Genomic DNA, 21,174 nt, shown 5'->3' with positions numbered 1-21,174 from the left:
TCATACATTCTGGATTCATTACAAATCAACTGAAATATTGCAAGCCTTTTATTAATTTAATATTGCTGATCATGGTTTACAGCTTAAGAAAACTCAAATATCCTATCTAAAAAAAATTGTATATTCTGGGAATCTTAATCTTAAACTGTAAGCCATAATCAACAATATTAAAATAATAAAAGGCTTGCAATATTTCAGTTGATTTGTAATGAATCCAGAATGTATGACATTTTTGTTTTTTTAATTGCATTACAGAAAATAAAGAACTTTATCACAATATTCAAATTTTCTGAGACAGTCCTGTATGTCCAGAAGTATTCTGGGGAAGATATGTGCATCATTGTTAAAATCTACAACCAAGAGACACTTCCACAGATATACACTTCTTCTAAAATTCAGGAACGAGAAAGCCAAATTAGCCAGGAAAAAAATCTAAAAAAGTCTCCCATGCACTAGAGATAATACATTAAAATGTATGAAACCAACATGAACTTGTATCAGAACTATGGTGAAGGGAGGGAGCAGGTCATTATCTGAAACCACATCATTTGTCAAACATCACAGAGGCAGCGTTACAGTGTGGGCGTCTGTGGCTGCCGGTGCAACAGACTCACTGGTGCTGATTTATTGACAGAAGTAGCAGAATGAATGTCTGAGGTGTATAGGATCCTACTCTGCTTACATTTAATCAAAATGCTACTGGAGCCTATGAATGATCATTTTAAACATTCAAATGTTTTCCTTTTTCCAGCCTTTCCAGACAATGGTAAGGGGAGTGTCTGCGTTACGGGATGAGGAAAAGAAAGAGGAAAAAGTCAGTCGACCACGGGAACCTCTCACATCTCTTGTGGACTGGGCGAAGAGTGGCGGGTTGGAGGGCTTCTCTCTCCGAGGAGCGCTACGATTACCTTCCTTCAAGGTAACAGCACCACACATCCGCCGTGTTTGGGTTCATCAACTCATGTGTAAATATAATTTACAGTAATCCCTCGCTATAACGCGGTTCACTTTTCACGGTCTCGCTGCTTCGCGAATTTGCACTGTGCATCGTGTTCTGCATTCTGATTGGCTAAACAGTCTCCCCGCTTCTTCACTTCCTGTGTCAACGTTGGTCGCTTAGCAACAAGCTGAGAACGGCCAATGAGCTTCAGCAGCAGCTCAAGAACGGGACCCTTTGATGAATCGTTCATTACAGTTCTCAAATATAATCGATGGTGGCATGTCTGTTTATAAGAACCTTTTTGCCCAGAACAAAAAAGAGCGACAACTGCCCATAACTATGTTCTTCTCTCGAAAAAACACACCTGCACCGCGCGGGCTTTAGAAGAAAAAGACGCTATAGAGCGAGTCAGGGTGCAGCAGATCAGACGAGCAGTGAAATAAGTGCCAGTCACAATTTGTCCTACTGTACTTTTCATTTTCTCCTGTTCAAATCCAATTACTCGGGTCGTGGTGGGGCAGGGCTGATCTCCACAATTTGAAGCCTTGTATAATTGTAAAAAAAAAAAAAGATTTCACTTATCACAGGTTCTTTTTGGAACTTTTCTTTTAACCACCACGAAACGAGGGATTACTGTATATACAACTCGAATATACATGTGTTATTTAAAATGACATAAATGTTTAGCTTTTTTTTTTATACATTCCCTTAGGTTGAGATATTTTTAAACCCCTTTTCCTCCTAAAAAGGGAACCAAGACTTCAACACGATCATTTATCTCCGTTGGTTGTACATAGTTTATTTACACCTGTCTAGTACCGTTTAGTATGACCAGAATTTGTATTAACTTTTCAGTTGCAGCGGAAAACATCTGGAGATGTTAAAAAACTTGCTTGGTTGCATTTGATTGCATTAAAAATTTTGTGGTGTCCAATTCTACAGGTGAAGCGGAAAGAACCTCAGGAGCTTGAAGAGGGAGACATGAAGAGACCACGACCCTCAACTCCACCAGATGAAGATGATGAAGGTTTTTCTTGTTTTATTTATTTATTTTTCTCAACTTCTAAATATGGTTGGATTAATAGATCAGCTGCAAATAACTCTCACACTGATGTGTGGTTTACAGCTGCAGATGGAAGGATGAAAGAAGCCGATAGGCATGGACCTGAAAGGGACAATAAGAGGAGGAAAAAGAAGCCTAGAAGTCGTAAACCTTGGGAGCTCGACAGTGAGGGAGAAGAAACATCTGATGGCTCCTCAACGGAAAAGGTACATCATTCCATTTATTTGGGTCAATTCATCACTGTGTTAATGACGCATAATAAAACTTTTTGAAATCATCATATAAATGGTAGTCTTGGTTTTGTACAAAATCACTAATATATGATCCATATATAGATTTAATTCAGCGTGATAGAATTTCCCCTTATTGGCCACCAGGTGGCAGCAAGTGTTTTAAAGTGTTACAACAATCTTTTCTCATGTGTAGGAGGACGACGACGAAGTGGAAAGTGGAAAGGACTCTGATGGTAAAATGCAATCAGTGATCTAACTACAATGTATTTGTCTCTGTCTACTGTCAGTTAAGGCAATCGTGTTTTTATTTCTCGTAGATGACGCTCTCAGTGCTGATAGCGATGACGAGAGCCTCTCTTCGTCCTCAGAAGGTTCTTCCTCCTCAGCATCATCTTCTTCTTCCTCTGAGGATGAGGATGAAGAAGGAGAGCAAGTTGAAAGCGAAGCCCCAGACTCCATGGATGAGTCGACTATGGACAGCACAATAGAAAAAGAGCAAGACAGGTGCAGCATTTATAGATAATTTATACCTGAACAGTGTTTCAGGAGAGCTATGTTGGGAAATGTCTATATTTATATAACTTTTTATATTAATTGATCTATTTTTCCATTTCCTTTTTTGTCCTCAGGGATAATAATACAGCTGCTCCAAAGGCAGCCATTAAACAAGGTTGGTCTGAAGTCATCACGTACCACATCATTAACAAACTGGCATCAACAAAAAGGAAAAGATGTTTTTGGAAAGGAAAAATTCAAGTTGCTGTCCTTATTTTTGACATTTTTCTCGCAGGTGTTTCGAAAGACAGCAAGGGGGACACCGCTCCAGCTCCAACAAAACAGCCCCAATCTCCACCATATCCACGTCCTTCGTCTCCCATTGTTCTTGTCCCACCTCTCAAGAAACGCAGGAAGACTGTGTCCTTCTCCACAGAGGAGAACGATGGCAAAATTCAGCTGCCGACTGCGCCATCGTCTCCATCACAAGTGCCGGGTGAATCCTCCCTACTCTCTAAGCCTCCAGACTCTCCTGTTACTGCTGCACCGCCGCCCTCCAGTCGTCCCAGTCAAGGAATCCAGCTGCTCCCCTTCGCCTCCAAGCCCGGAGAAGGCAACGCACTCATCGTTCCCCCGCCCGGACGAAGCCAAGAGTCGGAGGAAGCCAAAAGGGCATCGCTCGTTTCTCTCCAGATCACTCCTGTCAAAAGCCCTGGAAAACGGGGTGCGGGCAAAGACTCTCCCAAATCTCCCGTTATGGTGTGCCGCACTGTGCAGAACCTGCCGCTGGACCACGCCTCTATGTGTCGGATGGCCTTTGAGGAGGCGCCGCCGCCGCCACCTTCCGTCAAACGGCCCAGAGGGCGACCGCGGACACCCAGCTTCTCTGCTTCTTCCTGTCACTCGCTTAAAGAGGAGTATGAGGGAGAGGAGGAGAGTGATCAGAGGCTGAGGCTCAGGGAACAGCTCGGAGCCTCCAGTCTCCTCCAGCTCGCCTCCACCTCCGCCACCGACCTGTCCGTGTTGGCTGACGTGGCCTTAAAAATGGACCCCGACGCCGGGGACTCGGAGGAGACGGAAACATCTGATGAAGCAGAGGAGCAAAAGCTGGAAGAGGATCCCTTCTCCCCAGAGCTACTGGCCTTGGTTATGGGTCCAGGGGGGGTTATCGTCCTTATGGAGCACAACTACTGCAAACCCCCGACGCTCCCAGCACCACCCAGTACAAAAAAGACTTGCTTAAGGCAAGACTCCTCCGTCTTGGTCGCAGCGGACCTCAACTCTATTTCCGGGGTCCTTGAAGCACCAGAGGAGGTGATCGGAGAGGCGGTGCCATCCAGGGTGGACTCTGGGGAATACTTTTCTGCTGTGAGAGAGCTGTGTGACTCTGCTGCTATGAGCCCCGTGGTAACTGTTACACCATCACCAAAGAAGAAGAGTCACGTCGGCAAAGGTTTTGAACTCGAACAGGAAAAAAGCAAAAAGCGGAGGAGAAGAGACAAAGAGAACCTCGATCTTCATCACAGGCAAAAGCAGAAGGATCAACCGGGCAAGAACCAGAGGAAGCGGAAACTAGAGGTGCGTGAAACATGACGTCATTTCCTGTAGATGTAATCTTTCACAATGTGGTCTGGATGTAGAGCAGGGCTGGGCGACGGTGACCTCATGTCGACGTCACGAGTAATTGAACATTTTACCCCTGTTACGATTAATCAGCGACGATTTTTCATGCCAAGACAAAAATAAATCGCCACATACACACAAAACAAACACGCACACACATACAAATGAGTAAACTAAAGTGCATATGAGATGGGTCACATTTCAATTTAGTATTTAAAAAAACAACCACATTAAAACAAGACAACTTTAATTATTTACTAATAAAGTAAATTGTTTTAAATATTTTAAAATTGAATGGTAGCCAGTATTTAAAACCTTTCTTTCTCTCTCTAAACAATGAAAAGTAGAAAATAACTTGCACTTTAATTTAAAAAAAAAAAATCATGGTCTTAAACAGTAGAAAATAAATAGCTTATCATGTGAGATGGGTCACATTTCAATTTAGTATTTAAAAAAACAAACAAACATTAAAACGAGACAACTTTCATTATTTATTATTTCATTATTTAATAAAGTAAATTGTTTTAAATATTTTAATATCGAATGGTAGCCAGTATTTTAAACGTTTCTTTCTCTCGCTAAACAAACTCGCACTTTAATTTAAAAAAAATCATGATCTTAAACAGTAGAAAATCAATAGCTTATCTCTTGTAAAGGAATGTTTCAAAAATTGCCATGTATGAAACAAAATATCTTATACCTCTTGCAAACAAAAATTAAATTTCAATAGTGACGTGATTCAAATAATCGACATGAGCAGGATGAAATGTCTGTTTCGATTGATTTCCGGTTGATTGCTCATCCCTGCTGTAGAGGTGCTACTAATTTGAAAGGCAAAGGCAAAATGTAAAAGCAGTGCGTTTAAAAATAAATAAGTACACTCTTCCCTGAGAGTGACGTGAGATGACAATCGGATGCACTTGGTTAGTTGATCATAAGCATGAGAACCTCTGTAGCAGCAGAGGTCTTGTCTGTTCGCTGGTCTAGAAGTGTTAAGTAACACTAAACAATAATAGTACTAAAGCCAAGAAGGAATGATTACATTTAGCCTCAGTAAACATGGTAATTTGCAGAGTAAGTGCAGTTACGAGATTATGTAGGTGTGATTTAAAGATTAGAGGAGGTGCTCTTGGGAGAACAGGAAGGATCTCACAGAAGCTACTCAGCAATCTGGGAAGAGTTATGAGGCCATATCCAAACAATTTGTAATCCAGCATTCAGCACAGAGAAAGATATTCTATAAAGTATAAATCTTTCCAGGGCTGCATGTCCTGCAACCTTATTCAGAGTTCAGAGAAACTCCCAAAAAAACCCAATAACTTCATTTCAAGTCTCCACGTGTCTCAGATATTTTTATTTTTTTTTCCAAAGTGTTTTTATTAGAACCAGTTTCAGATATTACAGAAAACTTCAAGTATACTGCTTATAGAAAAACAAGATAATAACAATAGTAACAGTATTAATAAAAAAAACAATAATAGTGCAATACAATCGTCGAGCACAAATAAAAAGTGTCTCAGATATTTTTAAGTGTTTGTAGCAGTTTAGTTTGAAAAACATTGCACACTGTTATTTTTTTATTTTAGTGGCCTTTATTCAAAGTCTAGACAGGAAGGCGGTAGAGAGAGAGAGAATGGGGATGACATGCCAGCAAAGGGCTGAGGGCTTGGACTCGAACCTGCGACCGCTGCAAGACTGTAGCTTCAGTACATGGGCCGCTTGCTTTAACCACTTTGCCCCCCGGGGGCTCAAAATTGCACATTTTTAGCTTTTGTGGAAGGATTTCTTTTCTCTTTTTTCTGTAAAAAAAATAAAGAAGATGGCAATTTGGCTTAGGAATTGCAAAATTGCATCTGAACAAACCGCAGAGTTTACTTGTCTCAAGTTAACACTACTTGAGACGGGTTAGACCAAAGAGGTTTATTAGAGCAACACCTCATACAAACTTACATTGTGGAGAATCACCTTTAATGTTCTCATTACCAGACAACTCGCCCTGCTTGGCTCTTATTCCAGCAATAATAGGATCTTCTCTTTGGTGCGCAGGACTCTGAAGAAGATGTAGACGTTGAAGAGCTGGAGTCGGGAGAGCTGTCCAGCTCGGACACGGCGGAGGAAGCGGTTGAAGAAGTGAGGAAGAGCGAGCGCCTCTTTCTGCAGGAGGCGGGGATAACATCGTCTCTCCGCTGGCCCAAACCTATCCCTGCACCTGAGCTGCCAGCCATCAAGTTTGAAAACCGCAGTGAGTTTGAGCAAATGACTATCTTATACGACATCTGGAACTCCGGCCTGGACGGTGAAGACTTGATGTTGCTGAAGAAAACCTACGAGAAGCTGCTGCAGGACGACCACAACTCCGACTGGCTCAATGACACTCATTGGGTCAATCATACCAATATCCTTTTCAGTGACTCCACATTGTCACAAACATGTACTATCATACTGATTTTGATTGTAGCAACATGTATCCAAACATTTTGAACTGATGTGATGGATAAATTACTGCCCTTGACCCTCGTGCTTCACTAACCAATATACCAAACCCTCGCCGTAAGAAGAAGACGGTGGATGGGCAGCTGCGAGAGCATGTGACCGGTTGCGCCAGGAGTGAGGGCTACTATGCCATCAGCCGCAAGGAGAAGGACGTGTACCTGGACCTGGACCTACCTGAGCAGGTCATACGGGAGGTGGAGAATGTCGACAGCTCGGTAGGTGGACCGCTAGCTGCAGCGTAACTAAATACGTTGCTCGTGTGTGTTTGTCTGATTAACTTTCAAAGATTTTCTTCCTAAATGGTAACATGTCAAGGTCCTTTGTACTAATATTCTCCAAATGCCTTTCTAGAAAGTAACTTCAATGATTTAAAATGCAGTAGAAACTTGTGCTGATTGGCTGCCTGAATGACGCGATACACCGCTATGAAAAAATGGCGGAAGCTCCGGCCGGCGGAGTTCGTTGTGAGCGTGGTTTCACGCATCGGAGGCCAACTGATGTAAATCCCATTTTTTTACGTAACGACAGGAGCAGAATCTGAACGGCTCGTAGAAGCCACATCACACTGGATGGCTCATCCGGGCGGCTGTACAGACACTAGGGATGGGCGGTATGGACTAAAAAAATGTATCACGATAATTTCTGGCATTTATCCCGATAACGATAAAAATTACGATTTTAAAAACAAAAACAAAAAAAAAAAATACCAATTCAACTCCACCTTTGTAACTATAAATCTATCGCCACATTCAGTCTTTGGAGCCCCCAAAACACTGCTCTAAAAGAATACTAAATGCTACTAAACTACAACAATTAAATTGATTTAATAAAAACCAATTAAATTACTCCACCTGTACTGCAAAACTGTAATGACTCAAATGAAACAAGTTTGAAATGTAAGAACAGATTCAACATTTATTCAAACTGTATGGCTTAAACAGAGGGATAACGGTACAAACAGCAAAAGTACTATTGTCCTTCAAGTTTTCTTAGCTTATAAAATCAAAAAGTAGAAAAAAATACAAACTGATGAATAAAGAAACAGGACAAATAAATAAAAGTTCAATGAAAATAAAATCCAATCAGTGATGACCTCTTCTAATATAAATAAAATGTACAAATTAACCTGTGGTTGCAACATGCCACAAATTAGATACTATTGCAATTTCTTTTCGTAATAGTCAAACGTTTTATCAAAATGTTTAACAACGAGCTCCTCGCTCTCAGATCTGCCTTCCGCCATGTTTGTAAAGCCTGATTTATGGTTCTGCGTTAAATTGACGCGTCGATTTAACGCAGAACCATAAATCAGGCTTTACACAAAAACGTCATCAACTGGAATTTATCGTTTTTACTGCGAGATGACAAATTCTTACCACGGGGAATTTTTTTGACGGTATATCAATGGTAAAATATCGCCCATTCCTAACAGATACTGCAGAATTTGTTTGCTTTCCTCCTTCTCTGACTTGGCAGGCTGAGGGGAGACCACTTTATATATGTTAAAGCAAGAGAAAACGTGTTTTTCATAATAGGTCCCTTTTAAGTTGGTCCATTTCTGCAGGAGGTGCATGCAGTTTTGTGCCAAGACGCAGCCCATTGCAGTATACAGCAGTTCATCTTGATAACATTTGAGTACCTGATGTGCTTGTTCTTACATTTGTTGTCGTACTGAGAGAACGATGCAGAAGGTGAAGATGAGATAAAGCTCTAAAATGCTTTTCTCTGTTGAATAGCAAGGCGCACACAGGTACAGTTGGGATTTAAATGCTGGAGTGAAGCTGACGTGCAGAAAGTTGAATTAGAGTTTACAGTGACGACGAAGTTTCAAGGACAATAATCCTCTGTTTGTCTAAACTCGCTCATGGATGGATGGATGGATGGATACTTTATTAGTATTTGGCAGCTACATAGATGCCCAAAAAGCAAGTTAGTATCAATGACAGAAGGAAACATTTAGTTAGCAATATATAATAGTGCAGCGCCGCAATTAAAGCGTATTAAAATAATAAAAAAAAAACAAATAAATCTGGTGTTGTGCAATTAGGAAACAGCTCTGATGTGGATCTTGGTGTGGGTTGATCGTGACCCTCCCTGCCCCCCCAGTGAGTCTTCGGTGGGTCCAGTGGTTGCTGGGTGTGAGTCTTGTATAAATAAATATGAAGCTTGATTATACCCCTCCGGAGTTGGGTTGGCAGGAAAAGGAGTTTGGTTTGCTGGCAGCTATGTGACTAAATTAGTGATTTATTATTTTTACTTATTGTCAGCACAAAACTTGTCAACTTTGCCAGTTCTAATAAGAGAAAACACATTGACTGAGTTAAACTAACTTAGTGTTGTTTGAACAATGTTTAATGTTGAATATGGTAAAAGTAAATATGATAAGCAGTTGCAGTTGGTCAACATCTCTGCCTGCCGCCGCTGTTTTGCTCCTTTTATCCCCAAATACAGTGTCTCGGGCGGTGGAGCAGTGTCGGGGACATCTCCCTACTGTTGCCCCGATTCCACATGAAACGGTCAGAAGACCAGTTTATGACTTTGGGCTGAGTGTGAGAAGATATCACTCTCTTGTGCTGGTGTGAGGTTTTTTGCCCCCCTTTTACCACATTGGGATGCTGTCAGTTAGGGCTGGGGATCGATTCAAATGTCAAGAATCGATTTGATTCCGATTCTTAAGATTCAGAATCGATTATCAAGATTTGATTCGATCCGATTCGATTCCGATATTGATTTGGGTTAGTGTTATTAAAACTGTTTTTTGAGCTGTTGCATGAATTATATGACTGTAGTTCTGCAACATATTACTACTAGTATTATATTGAGATTCAACAGCAAGTATTGGCAGCTAATGATGCTGTAAGGACTAATCAGCTCCCAGAATGCTGATAGAACTGCTTTCAGAAACATCGTGGGGCAGAATTACCAAACAGATCCAGGGAGGAAACAGAGACGGATGAAATCGGTTTTATTTTTTCCTACATTCCGTATTTATTTGTTCCATGTTCGGTCTATTTTCGTTTTTAATTTTTGAGAATTTGGTTTTTAGCATTTTTTGCAAATGTAACCCCAAGACAGTATATAAAGTAATGAAATATAGACAATTTATAACACTTTAATGTTTTCATACCTTTAAACCTATTTAAAGGCAAAAACATGGCACCAGTTATTCTCGTGTTTAACAAAAAATTTCCTTTTTTGAGGATAAACAAAAAAATAACCAAGAGTTGTAATGTAATGATGAAAAAATAAATAAATACATAAATGAAAATTAAAAAAAAAATCAATAAAAAATTGATCTTTAGACATATGAATCGATTTTTAGGAATTAATGAGAATCGATTTAGAATTGGGAAATCGATTTTTGTGTCGGTAAAGGTAGCCTTGCCTGCCTCCAGGATTTCAGTCAGCTTCCGCCTCACCCGGTCATGGCAACATCTGTATCAGCCCGGGCCAGGGCTCATTAGCATCTGGACAGGATGTGCTGCAAGCTGGGGTTGGAAGGTCTCCTCTGCTCGCTCAAGCTGTCAAAAAGCTGCCGTGTGAAACACATTAGTTTAAGATTTGTGACTATTCTTCCGTGCGAAGTACCTTTAGCGTCTGCTTATTTTGGAAGGCTGTGTTGATCGGTTTCACTTTTCCATGTTCTTGTTCTTTCCATAACTCTCTTTCCTGCATTTGATCTGCTGATGTGGTCTGTGGATTTTCTGATTCTCTACAGCTATTAGAGAGTTATCTAACCCATTCAGGCTGAAGGTTTTAGTTTATTTTTTTTATTTTAAACCTTGGTTTCTCAGCCTCTCAAGAAACTACAGATTAAATAGAAAATAATTTGAAAGGTTAAACTTTGAGCTTTGGTTGTAAATTTTGCTTGATTTTCACCTTTTCCATGTAAAAAAAAAACAAAAGACAGTCATTGACGATGATGTGACGTACGTAGATGTGACATCACAAAGTGCCTTGAAAGGAAATAGTTGGCAAATGTACTTCCAGGTCTGAGAGGAAGAAAGGCTCGTGTTTCATCAGCACGCTCGAACCATGATGTTCAAACTGCTGTGCGTCACATTTCTGAAAATATTTTCTTTCCTTTTTTGTACCAGGAAGCCTGCTTTTGTTTTCTTTTGTGGTCTTTTGGACAGCTAAGACTTTTTCACGAAACTCTTCCACAAAACCTAAGTTTATGTAACCTTTCCTTGGTTTTACATGCAGACATTTTGACACCAGAGGTTGCAAGACTTGTGTCAAAACGTGATGTTACAGTACTTGGTGGTCGCTTTCTTAATTTAGCGACCTTTCCAAATCCCTTACTACACTCGGGCATCTACAACCTTTTGTCTAAAAGTCTTTCAAACATCCATTATGATACCGCACGTGACATTATCAGAGGGGTAAATAATTACATTATCAGAGAGATGATGTCACGTGTGCTGTAATTTAATCTTAGATTGCTTCAAAGAGGATCAAATGTTTGCGGTCTAAATATGTTAAAATAAACATTGTAAAGTAAATTTTTATCCTGAGACATCCATCCATCCATTTTCCACCGCTTATCCGTTCCTGGGTCGCGGGGGCAGCAGTCTCAACAGAAATGCCCAGACTTCCCTCACCCCAGACACTTCCTCCAGCTCCTCCGAGGGGAGTCCGAGGCGTTCCCAGGCCAGCCGAGAGACATAGTCTCTCCAGCGTGTCCTGGGTCTTCCCCGGGGTCTCCTCCCGGAGGGACATGCCTGGAACACCTCCCTAGGGAGGAGGGACATGCCTGGAACACCTCCCTAGGGAGGCGTCCAGGAGGCATCCGGTACAGATGCCCAAGCCACCTCAGCTGACTCCTCTCAATGTGGAGGAGCAGCGGCTCGACTCCGAGCTCCTCCCGGGTGACCGAACTCCTCACCCTATCTCTAAGGGAGCGTCCAGCCACCCTGCGGAGGAAACTCATCTCTAAGGGAGCGTCCAGCCACCCTGCAGAGGAAACTCATCTCGGCCGCTTGTATCCGCGATCTTATCCTTTCGGTCACTACCCAAAGTTCATGACCATAGGTGAGGGTAGGTGCGTAGATTGACCGGTAAATCAAGAGCTTCGCCTTTCGACTCGGTCTGCTTCCCCCTTACGTCCAATAACAAAGCACCACTCCTGAGACACTTAAACTTTTTTTTTCCCTTGACGCAAAGTACCCCTTTGCTGTGAAAAATGTGTTGATGATTGGAGAACTTTGTGAGGGGAAAAAAAGGTTAAAAATGAGGACGGATGAGTGAAGAGTCACTTGCTGTGTATTAAATTAGGTGTCAGGCCAACTGCATGAACAGCAAAGAACATCCACATCTTCATTCACATTCACAACACCACAGCCACATCTTCATCCAGACCTGCAGGGTGCAGACAAACATTCAGTGAGCACCACAGTACCCAACTTCCTGTCAGGTCAAACCAACTTCCGGAAGACAAAGCCAGAAAAGTTTGTTGCTGAAAACCAAGCAATGAGAGCTTGAAGGAACCAAATAACCTGCACAAGAAACCCCACAAAAAACCCTCAGTTAAAAGGTCAACACGCAACTGGTTTTCAACCTACTATTACTACTGTTACCCTACTGTACCCAACCATTACCACTACCTCTGCTACTACAACCAAGAAACCCCTTCATCACCACTCAAAAAAGAATTTCAATAAAAAACAAAAAGGAGAAACAGACTGGACTCTTTCAAGTTGGAGTAAAAACTGAGGGCAAAATCAAACAAAACACCAAACAACTTGACATCAGGTTTAAATATTAATTTTAATTGATTTATTTAAAAAACAACCATTTTTTAACTGATGTTCTTTCACTTCTACAATTTAAGTCAGCATGACCTTGGCCAGGAAGATTTTCATGAAACACACCAGCACGATTATTAGTAGGGAACAATGTTCTGTTACGCCATTTGCAGGCGTCTCGTGTTTGTAAAGGGTCGGCTTTAGCGGGAAATCTGTCGCGTTGCCATGCGAAGCTTGAATTTTCCAGATGCGTTCTTTCTACACAGCATTTTCCAGGCTGACTCACAGTCACCATGGAGTAAAGCGTGTTTTCTTCATATTTGGGGAAGAGAACTCGACCAGCACCCTGACTCTATTACCAATGGCAGATTGTCTGTTATTTGTAGATAAACACATGTTCCTTGAGGAACAGAGTCTGAACAAAGAGAAGTAGTTGAACACCACATCAGTCGGATTCTTTAGTGTCATTAATGCTCGGTCTGAACTCTCCACAGGTGAGCAGTGATGTGGTTTGGTCTTCATGGTTTCCTATTTCAAAAGCACACATTGTGTTATTTAAAAAAAGTTTCAGATCTTATGAGCTGTATGAGCGTATTGTTTTCCTCCTTATAAATCATCAGGTTACTGAAATGCCAAAAAAAAACTCAATGGAAACTAGAAAGAAGCTCCTTTTTGTTTTGTTTTTAATCATACTGGCTTCCTCCTCGCGTATCAGTGACATCACTCCCATGGCGGAGCGGTCGCCACAGCAGAGCTTCACTTTCCACACAGAGATTTGACAAGGTGTTTTACGCCGGATTTCCTTTCCGATACAAACCTGCAAGCACGGGGAGAGAGCAAGTAAACGTCACACAGCCGGGAATTGATCCGGTCACCTTTCCGCCCCCCTGTAGCCACACTGAGCACCGTTTAACATGCGTTACATGCTATTCATGTGCAGCTTAAGTGATAAAACTGGCACATCTTTTTGAACGCAAGGAATACGAATGAGATTGGTGGATTTAAGAGAACCAGGAATAAGATGAGATACCATCATGTGGATGTGGCGCATCATGAGTGCTTTACGTGGGTGCTCACACGGAGACTGGACTAATCTAGTCTAGTTTAGAAGATGGGGCAAAATAGACCACATTTCCTAACGAAACTAACATCAGTTGGTGATCTTGCACAATACTTCAGTTCGATTTGTATTTTTGCTTTTTGAAACTCAGCAATGTAAAAGATGAGTGGTAGAAAAATGTTATAAGATGCCTTTTTAAATGGCTCTGCTGAAATGATCCAGATTGCTTACCATTCAACTTTAAGTGGTTCATATATAGTTCATATAGCAGCTAATGCCACATGCAATTATTTTGAAAATTAATCAATAGATTAATGCTTTTGGAATGCATTTTAATCTTTTTTTTTTTTTTCTCCATTATCTGTACATACAGTTGTATGAAAAAGTTTGGGCACCCCTGTTCATTTTCAAGATTTTCCTTTATAAATCATTGGTTGTTGGGATCAGCAATTTCAGTTAAATATATCATATGGCAGACAAACACAGTGCTATTTGAGAAGTGAAATGAAGTTTATAGGATTCACAGAAAGTGTGCAATAATTACTTAAACAAAAGTAGGCAGGTGCATAAATCTAGGCACCCTTGTTGTTTTATTGATTTGAATACATTTAGCATTAATTATTGGAACACAACAGTTGTTTGTTCAGTTCATTGACCCTTCACCTACATACACAGGTGAAGCCAATCATGACAAAGGGTATTTAAGGTGGCCTGTTGTAAGTTGTTCACCTCTTTGCATCTTCTTTGAAGAGTGGCAACATGGGAGCCGCAAAACAACTATCAAATGACCTGAAAACCAAGATTGTTCAACATCATGGTTTAGGGGAAGGATACAAAAAGCTAGCTCAGAGATTTCAGCTGTCAGTTTCCACTGTAAGGAACATAGTGAGGAAATGGAAGACCACAGGCACAGTTCTAGTTAAAGCCCGGAGTGGCAGGCCAAGAAAAATCTCAGATAGGCAGAGGCGAAGGATGGTGAGAACAGTCCAAGTCAACCCACAGACCAGCTCCAAAGACCTACAACATGATCTTGCTGCAGATGGTGTCACTGTGCATCGTTCAACTATTCAGCGCACTTTGCACAAGGAGATGCTGTATGGGAGAGTAATGCGGCGGAAGCCTTTTCTGCACGCACGCCACAAACGGAGTCGCTTGAGGTTTGCTACAGCACATCTTGACAAGCCAGCTTCATTTTGGAATAAGGTGCTGTGGACTGATGAAACAAAAATTGAGTTATTTGGACATAACAATCGGCGGTATGCATGGCGGAAGAAGAACACAGAATTCCAAGACAAACACTTGCTACCCACAGTCAAATTTGGTGGTGGTTCCATCATGCTGTGGGGCTGTGTGGCCAGTGGAGGTACTGGCAATCTCGTTAAAGTTGAAGGTGGCATGGATTCCAGTCAGTATCAGCAGATTCTTGCCAACAATGTTCAAGAATCAGTGACAAAGTTGAAGTTGCGCCGGGGCTGGATACTTCAACAAGACAACGACCCTAAACACTGCTCAAAGTCTACTAAGGCATTCATGCAGAGGAACAGGTACAACGTTCTGGAATGGCCATCTCAGTCCCCAGACCTGAATATTATTGAAAATCTGTGGTGTGATTTAAAGCGCGCTGTCCATGCTCGGAAACCATCAAACCTGACTGAACTGGAGATGTTTTGTAAAGAAGAATGGTCAAAAATACCTTCAACCAGAATCCAGACCCTCATTGGAAGCTATAGGAAGCGTTTAGAGGCTATTATTTCTGCAAAAGGAGGATCTACTAAATATTGATGTAATGTTTCTGTTGGGGTGCCCAAATTTATGCACCTGCCTACTTTTGTTTAAGTAATTATTGCATACTTTCTGTAAATCCTATAAACTTCATTTCACTTCTCAAATAGCACTGTGTTTGTCTGCCATATGATATATTTAACTGGAATTGCTGATCCCAACAACCAATGATTTATAAAGGAAAATGTTGAAAATGATCAGGGGTGCCCAAACTTTTTCATACAACTGTATATATGGGGTCTGCTATCGTTAAAAATGTAATATCAAGCAGTTGTCAACTATTTTGCATAAAGCTTGTTTTCGTAAGATGTAGAAGATTCCTGCCGACAGATATAATCTAAAATACTGACAGAATCCAACTGACAGAGTAGACATAGATGTAAATAGAGAGTTATTGAATTGAAGTTGAAGAAACATATTTAACCCTTTTATCACCTTTTTTTTTTTTTTTTAAACCAGGCATGAACAGTTGTTCGGTATTGGTCTGTTTTAACCCGATGACATGTCCGAGAAACTCAAGGCAGCCTTCAGAATTTATTTCTGGCATTGGTTAGTTGCTTTGTGGAAGCAGAAGCAAACCAGGCCGTGCTAAATTTAGTTTTTGTTGTAGAAGTGAAACGAGAACTCGCCTCCATTTCTGCACATGCATTTTCTTTGCCTAGTCAGACTTTAGTCACTGGTTTCCAAGTGAACTTTGATCACACAAACATGACTATTGCAACAAAAAAACCCGAAACAAGGTCAATGTGCATCTGTGGTTTGGCATCCTACAACTCAAGGCCACACGATAAAGCGATAATATTCCAGTATCTCTCTCTCTGAAACTCTTTCATGTCTGTTTCCTTTCAGGGAGTTAACAGGGTGCTGTCAGAGAGGCGCTCGGAGCAGCGCCGTCTCCTCACCGTCATCGGAACCACGGCTGTCATGGACTCCGACCTACTTAAGCTCAACCAGCTTAAGGTACAACAAGCCCTGGCGTCTCTATTTCAAATACAGTTGTATTTACAGAGTCACATATGCACAAGTTTGAGCATGATCTTCATCTCTCACACCTTGCAGAGCGTTGATAAGGTCCCCTGATCACAATGCACCTTTGTTCTTTACCCTGACAATAAAATACTTTCACCACCGTAAGAAAAGGGCAGTGGTCAAATCTTTGGTTTAAACTGTAATGAGACAGCAGAAATACCCGAATCTTCCTTTTTTCTGCTTTGATACGCTTAAAATGAAATGTATAATGTTATGTCGTAATTCCTGTGAAAAATTAACATGTTTCAACTCATTTCTGGTTGACTGGTCTAACCACTGCTCGAGGTGGTTAGAAAATGTCAGTGCCACAGTATGGAAACTTTACAACTAGCTCCTTTATCCCAGGCAGTCGCTCATGTGTGTCCTTTAACTCTTTCTACAGTTCCGCAAGAAGAGACTGCGTTTCGGACGCAGCAGGATCCATGAATGGGGCTTGTTCGCCATGGAGCCCATCGCCGCCGATGAGATGGTGATCGAGTACGTCGGTCAAAACATCCGACAGGTACGACTTCCACATCTGCAGTCGGCTTCTTGTCCCGCCGCTAAATCAGTCAATAAAACATGCACTTTATCTTGAGGTGCAATGAGTAAGGACCATCAGCAACTTTTCTGATATGTGTATGTTGTCGGTTGTGCTTTGACGAGTTCTTTATTTTTCTAGATGGTGGCTGACCATCGAGAAAAGAGGTACGCGCAGCAAGGCATCGGGAGCAGCTACTTGTTCAGAGTGGACCACGACACGATTATTGATGCCACCAAATGTGGTAACCTGGCACGATTCATCAACCACTGCTGCACTGTGAGTCTCGGCTTCCCCAAGTCTATATATATATTAGGGGTGTAACAATACACTAATCTCACGATACGGTACGATACACGATATTGAGGTCACGATAACGATACGATATTATAGCAGTATTTTTTGAACAACTTTGCATGAGGAACATATGACTGGCTTTTATTTGAAAGACACAAAATACAAAACAATGCTGTGCATTTGTCCTATTGTTACAGTTTGTAATGCTTTATAACTTTTTAAGTTTTAAAGAGAAAGCCAGGCCAACTATTTTCCACAAACTGAACTAAAAGTAAATGTCAGGTTTGCATTATGCATCTTCAGTACAAATATTTTGCCACAAACTGAATAGTTTCTCTCATGTATGATTTAACTTTTTTCCAGAAATTTAACAACTAAAATTAAATAAATAAAAGTAAATGAATACATACAGTTTTACATCATAAAAAAGATTGTTTCATGCTCACCTTATAAGTGTAAGAGGAGATTTATTTTTGTTAAGAAAGTTATTTTGGTAATTCAGGGTTCATTATTTTATAAATATATTCTTTATATTCTGAAGTAAATCAGGGACTATAATGACACTAGTCAGTTTATCTGTAGTGATTAGTCTGTTTTAGATTGGGCGGAGTGATACGCCACAGTACGGCACTAGGTGCTGTGTTGATGTTCTAAAATCCTACACTGTTGAGCAGACATTAAAGTACACTGGAACTCACGCAGAAGTTGTCCCCGTGTTTATCCTACTCACGACCCGAAAAAGGTTTAATTTAATAAGATAAGGCTTAACTCTACACCAGCCTTACATAAGTAAAGGTTCAGAGCTCAAAACCCTACAAGAGTCCCGTGATCGGGACCGCAAAACGGTACTAGTTTCTTCTGAGCGTAGTCAGATTTTGGTCCGCGGGTCGAGGCGCGTTACTAGTCAAAACAATAGATTAATATTAATAACTCAATATCGCGATACACTTTGTCACCTCCACGACACGTATCGTGACGTTTTTGTATCGCGAAATTTCGTGGCATGATATATTGTTACACCCCTAATATATATATACACACATATATATACACACAACGCCTCTTTGTTTTTATGGTTGATATTCACATTTTTGATTGCGTTCTCCTTCCAGCCAAACTGCTACGCCAAGGTTATCACCATCGAGTCCCAGAAAAAGATTGTGATCTACTCCAAACAGCCCATCGCAGTCAATGAAGAGATCACCTACGACTACAAGTTCCCACTGGAGGAGAACAAGATTCCCTGCCTGTGTGGGACGGAGAACTGCCGCGGGACACTCAACTAGTGAAAGCACTTCTTTTTCTTTCTCCCTTGCCAAGGGCCAGCCGGCCCCGAACACCTTGTCCTCCAGTCTTTACGGACTGCGGCTCAAAACGCCAACCGCCCTGCGCTCCTCCGGATGGCCTCAGTGGCCACAATAAGTAGGAAACAGTGACGCACACACTTGCACTTTTAATGCACATCCCACAGCCCCACATGCCAGTGTGTGATGCTTTCTGTGTAATCGGGCATGTGAACATTGGAGGAGACCCTCAGCATCGGCTCGGTTCTGACAGCATTGTTGGACTGGAGTAGGTCATGCTTGAATAGGTGGGGAAACCCAAGCGTGAAAGGTTTTTCTATTTCCATGCCAACATCCGTTTGATCGAAGACAATGAAAACACACACAAGTATTGTACGTGTATATCTGCGACAGCTCACGTAAATTGGCAGCCCGGGCTCGACTCAAGTGTCAAATCCTTCCTGCACCCAGCCACCCTTAGAAATCTGCACAGACACACAGGGATGCCACATGAATTCAGGGTTTTTAAAAGCGCTTGTGAGGGCGCACTTTTAAGATGACAATTTGGTTTCAGTTATGCAAGATTTCTAATTCTGAAGGTTTTTTTTTAATTTCCCTTTCACATATTATTAGAATATTATTCTTGCTGTTATTATGCGATTTTTAACATAGTTACATAAGCTGTAAGTATCTTACAGTGACAACAAGCTTCAGTGTATCCACCCACCACTTTCGGGGTTTTGTTATTCACAACCCCGGTGAAACTCCCTTCTCTGCTGGTTGTGAAACTCTTGATTTGCTACAACCTCCCGTCAGCTTAAAGTGGGTTTTTATTTCTTACGTGTTGGCTGAATTGTTGCCTGCAGACTTCAGCGAGGTTTTGGACACTGATGTGCTTTTGTTTCATGTTACTTCATTTGTCCCTTGCGTCTGTTCTATTCACCCTCCAACCTGTTGGAGACGTTGGTCATGAAAATCATCCAGAAGGTGCGCTTGTGTTAGAGCAGTTTTCATGTGTTTTTGGAGTAGAAACTTGGAGTTTATTCTTCTTTTGCAGCTTTTTCCATTTTTTTCTGCCATAATCTCAACAGTCCATGTCAGCATACTAACCTGAATGCTGTGTTAACATGCAATATATTCTGTTGCCCGCCAAGGATGAGTAGACTATGAGCCCATCTGTCTCTTCCTGGTAACATATATATATATATATATACATATATATATATATATATATATATAGTTTTATTCTTTTACACTCATTACATAAGCATGTCTGAACAATGACATTGGCCTCACAGCTCTCACTTGCGGGTGATGTCTCTGTAGTTGCTCCTGCTCCCATGTCCACATGCGTTACTTTGGCAAGAAAGTGGTCTATTTTGTATTTCACAAATTACCGGAAGCGTTCACTGCTAACTTTAATTTTTTTTTTCTTTTGGTCAGTGGATGTCGACACCAAACCCTGGAAGACCCCAGTCACAAAAAAAAAACAAAAAACGTTGTCAGTGTTAAACTTCTGTTTGCTAGAGATGTTTTTAAAAGACATATTTTCCTTATATATTCAGTCTTTTTTCCCCCAAAAGTCTAGTTTTTTTTTTTGTCTTTTTTTTCCTCAGGCTTTCACAGAAAGCATTAGTATTTATTTAAACCGTGAGTGTGTAGCTGGTTGTCAGATACCAAATGTTACCCCCACAAAATGACGTCACTATAAGGCAAACAAATGTTTTGCATTCTGATCTTTTAAACTGCAGATGGGTGGAAGGAGTCCGTCTCTCTGTGTCTGCTGGACTAACGAACGTATCCGGGTCGGTAGTTCGCCGCCAACACAGGGGACGTGTACGACCCTTGAGCTGGTCCTTGTTCTTTCAAATGGCTGCGGCCGTCCAAACTTCTTTCTTTTTTTTTTTTGTTTCGCTCCCTCCCAACAAGGAAAATGTTAAATGTATAACTTGTTGCAATGAAAGCCTTTCCGTACAAACCAGCCCTCTTTACTACAGGATAAAAAGATGAAAAGAAAAAAAAAATTCTAAGAAGTTGATGTAAATATTGTAGAGGTGTTTGTTTCTCGTAGAAACACACTGATTCCAAGCTGTAAATATGGTGTTCCTTCTCCTCTCTCCATGACGAGGAACATGTACATACCTTCCATTCATTTATTTTTTTATTGTTTTATCTTTTAATTTGTTGATTTTAATATTATTTGCAATATTTCTCTTGTTAATGCGTTGGACCCTTTATTAATGGTGCATTAAAATATTTTTTAAATTAAAAAAGAAAATATCTGTGTCTTACTTTTTAGAGAACGCTTGAGTGTGATGTTAGTTGGAGTACAACTGAATTTAAAAGTGTTATTTCAAGGGTTTTTACTTACCAGGTACAAGAGACTTAAAATGACTTAAAGAGGTTTAATCAAATCAGAGGATCTTCAGCAAAAATGTGAGACTTGATCTAAAACTGGCTTCAAATTTCATCTCATCTGTTTCTGGTTGGATTGTGGTTTGGAGTTAAGCCGAGGCCAGGTTCTGCAATGTTAGTTTTCATCTTTTTTATCCTTTACGCACTGCCTGAGGAGTTTGAGACCTTTGCAGCCGTGCTCCAAATGCACCCTT

General features: G+C 41.0%; 1 protein-coding gene across 4 annotated transcripts in view; it reads left to right on the top strand.

Moving 5' to 3' along the window:
* setd1a (SET domain containing 1A, histone lysine methyltransferase) overlaps nt 1-20,036 on the top strand; it is a 32,693-nt gene extending 12,657 nt beyond the window's left edge. For all 4 annotated transcript variants that reach the window (XM_061712471.1, XM_061712469.1, XM_061712470.1 and 1 more), the window contains 13 exons: nt 752-919; nt 1,883-1,967; nt 2,067-2,209; nt 2,430-2,469; nt 2,554-2,740; nt 2,866-2,906; nt 3,027-4,309; nt 6,401-6,749; nt 6,881-7,062; nt 16,286-16,396; nt 16,848-16,967; nt 17,127-17,264; nt 18,395-20,036. In XM_061712471.1, the coding sequence (XP_061568455.1) occupies nt 752-919; nt 1,883-1,967; nt 2,067-2,209; nt 2,430-2,469; nt 2,554-2,740; nt 2,866-2,906; nt 3,027-4,309; nt 6,401-6,749; nt 6,881-7,062; nt 16,286-16,396; nt 16,848-16,967; nt 17,127-17,264; nt 18,395-18,568 (3,021 nt within the window). In that variant the 3' untranslated portion in view covers nt 18,569-20,036. The remainder of the gene's footprint in view (nt 1-751; nt 920-1,882; nt 1,968-2,066; nt 2,210-2,429; nt 2,470-2,553; nt 2,741-2,865; nt 2,907-3,026; nt 4,310-6,400; nt 6,750-6,880; nt 7,063-16,285; nt 16,397-16,847; nt 16,968-17,126; nt 17,265-18,394) is intronic.
* Nucleotides 20,037-21,174: the final 1,138 nt, after the last annotated feature.

Source organism: Cololabis saira, chromosome 21 (assembly GCF_033807715.1).
Source record: "Cololabis saira isolate AMF1-May2022 chromosome 21, fColSai1.1, whole genome shotgun sequence".
NCBI lineage: Eukaryota > Metazoa > Chordata > Actinopteri > Beloniformes > Belonidae > Cololabis > Cololabis saira.
This window is presented reverse-complemented; position numbering and strand designations above follow the sequence as displayed.